General features: G+C 41.9%; 1 protein-coding gene and 1 long non-coding RNA gene across 3 annotated transcripts in view; one reads left to right on the plus strand and one right to left on the minus strand.

Moving 5' to 3' along the window:
* The window catches only part of LOC109304587, a 22,024-nt gene extending 20,026 nt beyond the window's left edge, over positions 1 to 1,998 (plus strand). Inside the window, exon 3 of the long non-coding RNA XR_002099427.1 lies at positions 1,988 to 1,998. This is a non-coding gene — a long non-coding RNA (uncharacterized LOC109304587). The remainder of the gene's footprint in view (positions 1 to 1,987) is intronic.
* The window catches only part of ATG3 (autophagy related 3), a 48,193-nt gene that overhangs the window by 28,383 nt on the left and 10,044 nt on the right, over positions 1 to 9,766 (minus strand). For both annotated transcript variants that reach the window (XM_019527272.1, XM_019527273.1), the window contains exons 3-4: positions 8,748 to 8,797; positions 3,382 to 3,452 (exon numbers count right to left, since the gene is read on the minus strand). In XM_019527272.1, coding sequence (XP_019382817.1) covers positions 3,382 to 3,452; positions 8,748 to 8,797 — 121 coding nt within the window. The remainder of the gene's footprint in view (positions 1 to 3,381; positions 3,453 to 8,747; positions 8,798 to 9,766) is intronic.

Raw genomic sequence — 9,766 nt, forward strand, 5'->3', positions numbered from 1 at the left:
GTCAAACAACTTGCCCCCTTTCTCCCCCCACCCGGCCTCTGCTCCTCCTTCTCCCCCCTTCCCTCAGCCTCTGCTCCCAGCTCTTCCCCTATCCTTACTCTTGCTTCACACTGGCAGGCTCCATACTCATTCTAGCCTGGGTCACAGAGCACAGCCCAACACAGCCCTAGTCACAGCCATGTAGGCTGTGTGGCACTGCTGCTGGGCTGGACTAGGGCTGAGCTCTGTGCTCTAGGCTGCGGCATGGACAGAGCCTTCCAGCACACAGCAAGGGTAAGGGGGGAAAAGAGAGGCAGGCACGGGAGCAGAACCTGTGTGTCGGGGAGGGAAATGAAAAAGGGGTGGGCAGGCAGCAGCTGCAGCCCCATTCCCAGGTAGAGGCTAGAGCCCAAGCCGTAGCAGCCACCTACGCCACCACCACCCTCATAAGGTGTTCTGACAAGTGTGCACACGCAGTTTGTGGCACCTCAAAGCAGTCTGAGGCACTGCAAACTGCACGTAGCGTACATGTACCTGTTTGCCAAAGTGCTAATTAGGAGATCCTGATGGGAAAAAAAAAAGGCTGCTGGAAAAAAGTGGCATGGCACATGCAGCAGCAGCAGCATGCACCACCAGAAAAGAAGCCTGACTGGTCAGAGCCATACTCTGAGCGGCCAGAGCAGCAAACATGCCACTGCATGCGTGCACTTCTTGGGACATACCCATAGTGATTTTAAGACAAGGGTTTTTTTACCCCCACATTAAATGGGGGAAAACACCTCATGTTAGAGTCAAGTAACACCATATTTCATAGACACTGTGGTTTTTACTTCATGCACATCTTGGCTGTTTTTGAATCAGCAATTTGAGGTGATTTGTTGTCAGAATCCCACGTGCAATTTTTACTGGTAGTGTTAGAAGATAAGAATATGCCAGCTGGAAAAGTTTAAAGGCTATAACTAGAATTAACCTGTTACTTAAGATTATCTTTACTGTCATATGTATATGAACTCATCCAGGTACATACTAACTTAAAGTTTTGTGGCTATATATTTGAACCAAAGAAGTGCAGGTCAAATTTGCCTTAAAGCAGACATTTCCTTAGCATAAACAGAAAGACTGTGTCCAGAAAACCTATCAGAATCATGCAAGTCTTTTAGTCATCATTTTGAAGGCTTCCCTGATAACTCATTATTAATGCTCCATGGTGCTAAGTCAGAGGTGTGCTAATGTTATTTGCCCAAACGGTACAAAACAAGAAATCTTGGAATTTTTTCTCCTTTGGACAGAAGGGGCAAAGCAGTCCCACACAGGAGCCACATGTAGAACTTTTTCAGCCAAAACCATCATCATTACCAGTACAACAAAACAGTAACAGGCAGCACCAGGGAGAATGCAACTTAATTACCATAATTTCTCATATATATAAAACACGCCCCTAAGTATAAAAAACACACCCCATTTTTGGAAGGCCCCAAGGAAGGGGACAGAGGGAGGAGAAATCATATTATGGAGGATGGGTAAGTGCCAGAGGTCTGGGGTCTCAGAGGCTGGGGGCTAGATCTGGCATGCTGCACAGCCAAGCCCAATCCAGCACACGTAATGCACAACCCTATTTTCTCCAGGTGGTTGGGGGCAGAGGTGAGCAGAGGGGGAAGGTGTGGATTATATTTTATAAAACAGTATATTCATTGCAAAATACAGGACATTAAGACTCTAAACTGGGACAGTGAAGTTGCAGCTAGGCATGCACCGCTAAAAGATTTTTTTGGCGGATACCAATGGCTGATTGTTAACTAGCTGTGTTAGCTGATAGGGATCTGATAGCCTATATGTAGCCTGGCAGCTTGAAGAGCAGCAGCTGGCTGGTAAGAATGGGGGGAGGACGGATTGAGGCCTCCCTGGTAAAGGAGGGAATGGGGTTCAGGTTGGGGCAGGCACTGCGCAGACAGGGTGGGGCAGGGCAGGGTGCAGGACAGAGCTGTGGGTTTGGGGTAGGCAAGGTAAGCACTGGGAGGGGGCAACAGGGAATTCTGGGGTGGCTATAGCCCCCCCTGTAGCCCCCCCCCCCAGTGCTGCTGCCGCCCATCCCGATCGCACCCGCCTCAAGCACAGCCTCGACCTAGCCCCCACACTGGGAAGTCTGGCACAGCCCCTGACCCCGAGCCCACACTAGGCAGCCCACCCTTGCCCCACGCACAAATCCGGGGAGGCACATGCCCCCCATGCCTTCCCCAGGTGTACATGCTGTGGCAGAGAGCCGACCCACCCCCCACACCCTCTGCATGACACCTGCAGCTCCATCCCATGCCCTGCCCTGCCCTGGCTGAGCAGCGCCTACCCCTGCCCCAGTTCCATTCCCTCCCTTACCATGGTGGCCTTGATCTGCCCCACCATACCCCTTGCCCCAACAGACTTACTGGCCAGACACTGTTCTCCAAGCTGCCGGGCTTCATTCCTGACCACGTGCATGCACGTGGCATTTATCAGTGGCTATACCAGCCAAAAAAAAAAGCTGATTGCCAATAATGTCAATTTTTCTTTTATCTGAGCCGATCCAATAATATGGACTGATATATTGGTACACCTCCAGTTGAAGCATGTAATGCAACTCTGTAGGACAATAATCCCATTAGCCTATTCTTCAACAATTACATAGTTTGTCAGCAAGTCAAGAGGGACTTCACCAGCATTTTTGCTGTTGCAAGTTTGTTGATGTATTTCTTTTTGTGAAAGAAAAATTCTTCAGAGTTTTGCTAGAAGTGCAAGCTTTCTTGTTCACCACAATGAATGACGCAGACAGCACAACTCTTCAACCCTTTGTGTGCCCATCAATGGAGTTCTCATTGCATTTCATGACAGCACACAGCTGCTTCACTTGTACAGAAACAGTCAAATTACATGGGACTAAGGGTATTGTCATCATACAATGCACTTTGGGAAGTCTTTACACAAGATCCCAAATGCATTCCATACTGGTGAGGGTGCAGGAAGACTATTTAAAATTGAACTTGTGGTCTTTGCCCCTGCTAACGAGAATGGGTATGCAATGGGAGGGTGGTGCCAAGAAAGAAAAAAAAAGGTTATTTAGTATGTCTCTGGATTTGAAAAGTTTATTTTTAACAAGGCATGCTGCAAAGCTAACACCAAATTTCTGTGCCACTCAATACCCAATTCTAAGACATACTGTGAGAAAAGAAAAGATTCTGAACAACAAGAATCAAAAACTGCTTTTCATGTCACAAAATTAAAATGCAGAAGACATAAGGGGAGGTTTGGTTCCCTGTCAAAGGGATGATCAGTGTAAGATTTGATAGTGCAGGCATGTTTCAATTAGTTTTTTGCAATCATTGCTTTTCTCAACAAATAAGAGCTTTATTGTATTTAAACATTAGGTCTTACCATTTTTAGTCATCAAAAACTGTTTGTCTGCTGGCAGATAAGCCTTGACCTTTAGCTCTTCTCCTGAAGCCCTTTAAAGAAGCATACCACAAAAGAGTTGAGAACATTATTTGAAGACAAGAGAACCTTTCTATTATCAGTTTGTGTGATTATGAAACAAGTGTACTACCTTCCTGCTTCTTTTTAAGGTTAGTAACTATAACATAACCCAGATTTTTTTTGCAGGATTAGGTTCCTTGCTTCCTTATGAAAATGTGGGTTTGAGAAATAGGCAGGGGTAAATGCTGCCAGACAACAGCCAGGGACTGCTTAAGTGCTCTAGCAGTTTGCTATGGCTTTTACTTCAAAGGGTACCACTTCTCCAATCAGCTGCACAAAACCTGGGCTGCATTCTGGCTGACAGGAGAACAGAAGCCCTTTTCAGTAAGTAGCAGCAAGCAGCTGAGTGTCTCTTTCAAAATACAGCAACCCAGTGGGAACTAAAAAGGTTGCAAACCATGACTATACAAAATATTCCAGGCTCTACTGTACTACAAGTTTACTATCCAAATTATAGACATGCCAGAAAAACTCAGCTTAGCTTTTCAGCCTGGCAAAGTACCAAACTAACCAGGAACAGGTCCCCAAACCTGTGTAGGAAAAGATTGGGAAAGAAAAGAATATCCATGGGTGGTCAATAGTCTCCAGAGCCTTTTAGGACCCTGGCCAAGGCAATGCTCTCTGCTTGGAAAGCCATCATCTATTGACAAGCTATTATAACATTCTAGGTGCTGTTTCATTATTGGGGTTTTTTACTATGCAAGTCTCCATTAAAGTGTAATTCATACATTTGTGTACTTCCTTACTGCATTCTAGAAAAATAAAAATACCCTTCTGAAAGCAAATATGGCATTTACACAAAGACTGACCCATACTTTAGCATTTTCTACATTAAGTCAACTGAATCTGGACTCAGGTGAACAAACTTAAGTGACCTGAATATTTTTTTCTTTAAAACAGACATATTAAAGAGTGACTACAACTTCATAAATAGTCTACTGGGGTTTCTCCAGTAACTTTAACCCAGGGGTGGGTAAAATGGTAGATCCAACTTCTGGCTCAATTCCATTTCTCAGCAATCCCTTCCCATGTTGCTCTGGTTGGTATCCATGAAGACCCCAGGAGCGGTGGGGCTGTGACAGCGTGGGTCTAGGGTCTCCATGGAGACCAGCTCAAGCAGTGCTGGCAAGGGGCACAGCTGGGCAAGGAGCTGCTTTGGGGCTGGGATCTTCCAGCAGTGACAGCATGGGCTGGAGCTGGGACAGCCATGATCCACTGCCTGCATCCCCTGGGGCAACAGATCACAGCTCTGCCCCTGCTCCAGCTCACACTGTCACCACTGCAAGATCCCAGCCCCAGAGCAGCTCCCTGTCCAGCCATGCACCTTGCCAGTGCTGCTGGGGCCAGTCTCTTTAGAGACCCTGGCACCAGAGATGTGGGTTTTCCAGAAAATTTTGAATTGGAAAATTTTCCAAAGCCCTAAATAGAGTGCAATCTGATGTAGCATGTTTATTTGACTTATATTTAGTAAATGAAACTAAAAAAGTACCCCCATGTTAATTTTATGACCCAACAGCCACAAGTATTTGAACTGAAATGTTTGATTAGAAAACAAATTAAATACAGCACACTGAATGTGGTTTTTTCAAATTATATTATATTAATGTTACATTCAAACAAATTCAAAGTTTTATGTGGAAATTATTTTATTGGAATACTTGTAAAAAAGTCAAGACACTACACAATAGCATGTACTTCCTTTACAGTGTTTAAATTTAAGAAAAAAATGAAGGCACTGAAAAATGTTGACACACTAATTTTAGCACACGCAAAGAACTGTGCATGATCTGGTGTGGTTGTCCACTCATTTACTTCAACAGAGTTCAACTCTCTTCCACTGAGGTCATTGCAGCACCTCCAGTTTCACTGTCACTATCTGTAGAATCACCTGCACTGCTTATTAGTTCTATTTCAGAATCAGATTGAGACGAACCTGATTCAGAACTACTTGAACCACATTCTCTTTCTTTAAAGGATAGTTTTACTAATGAGGCTATGGGCAGGGGCAACTTATCACACTGCATCTTCTTCACTAATTGTGCTTCTGACTGATTCTTCAGGAGCAAGAGATTTTGAAAAATAGAAATAAGCTTAACAGTGCATTCATTTGTTAGTCTGTTTCTCTTTTTTGTCTCGACTGAGCTGAAAGCCTTCCAATTCTGTTCACAAGACGCTGCCATTAGTGGAATGCTTAGGATCCTCAGAGCAATCTTGGACAACAGTCGGGTGTTACAGTGTCCCTTCCACCGTGTGAGAGGAGACTATACTCTGCTGCCCACCAAATGATGTCTTTGCTTCAAAGTTTTCTCCTTTTTGCATGGTACTCAGCAATGTCTGTCATCATGGCTATTTCGTCGATGTTGGGGACACTCTTAGCTACTTCCATAAATGTACTGAGAGCAGTAGATAATTCATCTTCTGATAAGTGTTGTCCTCTGTGTTAAAGATCCAAAAGTTTGCTGCCAGATGGACTGGAGGAGAGCAAAACACAGATCTCTTAGTAAACATTTGTTTTACTACTTCTTCCTTTTTGGAGAGAAAGTAAAAAAGGCAAAAGCACAACTGGATTTTCAATCAGTTGCCTGAATCTCTCTGGAATACTTAAAAGGCTTGGTGCATGCATCTCCTTCAAGTTTCTTGATAGCCACTAAAACTGGTAGGAGCAAACTGAATGCTCCTTGAACTCAAACCCAGAACACACCCTGGATAATTTGGGATACCATGTCATCTACTGAAGCACACAGCAAGCAGTTCTTTGTGCGCAGCAAACTATGTAAACACTTTGTACCTGAGCCCCATCTAGTTTCTCCTGGCAATAAAAGTGCACTTTCCTTCCCTTACTTCTCTTTCTGTAATTTCTTCAAAATCTGATAAGCAACATGATGATCGTTGAATACCTTCACAATTGCTGTGCAGTTTGCCAATATTGTTGTTTTCATTGTATTCACACTCACTATGTCCTTTGCCATAAGATTCAACCCACGACCAAGACAGCCAAATACTATTAAATGAGGATGCTTTGCCTTTAATATTTGCCATGCAGCTTTCACGTTACTCACATTATCAGGGACCTGCACTTTCATACAGGTGAATACATAACCAAATTACTGAGTGAAGAGATTGACAAGACTATTTGGTAGCAAGTGCTTTCAGGAATATTGGTTCAGGTGTTGCTAACATAACGTTCAATAAAGGATTTCCTTGTATATCAGTCCATCCATCTGATGTCAGAGTCAGCAATTCTGCTTGACCAATCTTCTGAATAACCATTGTTTGAACTCTATCATATTCTCCATCTAAGAGAGAGTGTGATGAGCAATAACATAACGGTAACTTATATGACGGGAGAATTAGTTTGTAATGTTCCTTTCAGTATTGATTTTCAGTTATGGAAAGAGGTGTATCACTTGCAAAAATAGCTTAAGCTAGTGTCTCATCTGCTTTTTCTTGATCTTCTTTTGACATTTCATCCACAAAGCCTGATAAAAGACTTGACTGTCTTGAACAGCTACTCATGATGGATCGCATATCTGGTGACAATTATCTGGAATGTGAGGATCCTGCTTCTTCCCGCATATCTGGCCGCTCAACTTTTTAATTTTCCATTTTTTGCAAATTTGCTATTTCACTTGAGCTACCAAGTTCCTCCAACAAAAAGAGGAAAAGATACTTATTTTAGCCTATTCTAGTTTGGCCCCATCCATCAGAAAAGGGAGAAGTGGCAGGGAGCTTGCTTCCCTACTTCCTGCCAGAAAGAACACTCAGCTACTCTGGGACTGCAGAGTCAAAGGGAAGTATAGTCTGACCTCTGCCATCAGCCAGAGGACCAAGCTCGCTCTCCTCAGTTTAAATACACCCCCCCCATATGTATGTATGTATGTATATATGTATATATATATGTGTGTATATACACACATACACACACACACACGTGTACACACATATATACATACACCCCCCCCACCAAAAGTGGCTTAGGCTTAACTATACATACATACATACATACACACACATACACACAGACATATACCACTTTGGGTGCTTAGTGCAAGCAGAAAAGCAGGATACAAATATTTAAAAAAATAATAATAATAGTCCAAAGTTGCATTAACAACTTTTAAAACAATGTTTTAAAACAATATAGATGCTAGTGTATACTCTGTGCTGTTTAACAAATTAATTTGTTTACTTACATAGAATTCCTGAAGTTGACTTCTCAGATGATATTGTTCCACCACTTTGCTGTACTAGCTTTCTGTATATGGCTTGTATTCTTTCAGGACAATTTCTACATGTTATTAAATGTTTCTTCATTCTTGTTATGTTGTTAGCATACTCCTGCCTGCAATATTGACATCTACCAACTTTCTTCCTTCAGTGGTTTGAACTTCACCAGAATGATGCCACACACTAATTTTTTTCTGATTAGGCACTATTATTATTACTTCAAACCAAAAGCACTAAAAAACTAACAGATCTTATTCAAATACTTCTAACGTCCCCAACTCAAGACAAGAAATGAGACACTGCTCTGTGTGTTTGATGAACTGAAAGTGAAACAAAAATTTAAATCACAGTTTTAGTTTTGCTGTCACCTGCAGTCTGAGATGAAATAAGAATTTTAGCTTTGGTTTTGATTTGACCTGCACAGCCAATTAAGTGAATTCATCACTTGATTTTTGGTTTGGATTATTATGTAAGTATATTTACCCTCCTGTTTACAAATCAATAAAACATATATGTACATGATCATACACTTCCTAGGGATAATCACCTGAAAAACATTAATTACAACTTTGAAACTGCCAAGCTTGCCTAATATTGTATTGGCATCCAGTCATTGTTACTAACGAATTTTATGAAACAATGAATTTTTAGAAATGGAAAGTTTCCCACTGAAAAATAAAGCACCAGAAAATGTCCCACATCTCTGCCTGGCACTGTGCTGTCACAGCCCTGCAGCTCCTGGGGTCTCCATAGAGACTGGCCTAAACAATGCAGGCAGGGGCTGCGGGGAAATGGAGTCTGCCATGGGTCTGATCCAGCCTGAGGACAGCACTTTGCCTACGCCTGCTTTAGCTGCTGTCATAGAACATTTTAGGTGGGCATGATCTCAGTATTTCCCTTTCTTTATAATCAGTGTAGCCAAGAGAGGTTCATGGGTGACTAATGCTATTTAAATAGCAATTTAAACAATGATTTAAATAGGCCAAAACACTTACCTTGGTGCTCCCCTACATTTCTGTAGCTCATTCACTTTTACTTACCATTGCCAAGTTGGACAGTGGTGAACTAAATGGTCTCCAGCTGCCACAAACTGCAGGAAAAGAAAGAGAGGAGGAAATATAGTATATAGAACAAACAAGACTCTTAAATTTGAGCAGATAACTTTTCTGTTGTACGAAAGCCACATTTCTTGGATATAATAAGCATGTACAAACAATGCTAATTCATACCAGCTAAATGTTTTTCTTTATATTACATGGCCTCAATTTCACACGCATCGCTTTTCGCCTTAAGAAGCCATGCAGTAACAAGTCACAATGGCAAGGACAGACGGCATTAACTTTCAAACATTCTCCTTTCTACCTCCCTTATTGGAACCTCATGGAAACCAGCATGCAAGTCAAGCAGCCCAGACTGAATATATCTGCTCACTGTTTACCACGATGAAAAACTAGTTTTGTTCCCTATAGGCATGAGCCAAAAATTTGCAAAAATGCTTTTTAAAAAGCTACCTGTTAGATGAGGAGATAACTTGGTAAGTCAACATTTAATTGTTGTAAAATAAGCTTTTTTTGAAATTACAAAAATAACCTGAAGATTGTACTGTATTTGAAAGCTTGTCTAAGTCTATCCTAACCATGTAGTTGGTCCAACTAAAAAAAAAATTCTCCTGCAGCTATTAAAAACTCACTTTGGAGCAAGAGAAACCCAAGTGAAAAATGACTAATTGACTCCATTTAGGGGACAGAAAAAACACAGAAGTGAATAAACAGTGATAAGTATTAGTTAATATTTATATTACAGATGTGCTCATTAGGATCAGGGACCCAGAAGTGTCAGGTCAACAGGTGAAGTTTTCCACACATGAACACACACATTCCCCTTTCTCAAGAGGTAGCTTTTTAAAATACTTAAAGAAATTTCTTTACCTAAATGACTTTTAGCACAGAATTACATTTAGAGAGTCCCTTGGATATTAAAAAAAAAGGCAATGACATAGGCTGACAGTGTATATTAATTCATAGTTTCAGAGTTTCTAGGGTCGGAAGGGACCTGAGCA

Source organism: Gavialis gangeticus, unplaced genomic scaffold, assembly GCF_001723915.1.
Source record: "Gavialis gangeticus isolate Ggan-Ray unplaced genomic scaffold, GavGan_comp1, whole genome shotgun sequence".
Taxonomy (NCBI): domain Eukaryota; kingdom Metazoa; phylum Chordata; order Crocodylia; family Gavialidae; genus Gavialis; species Gavialis gangeticus.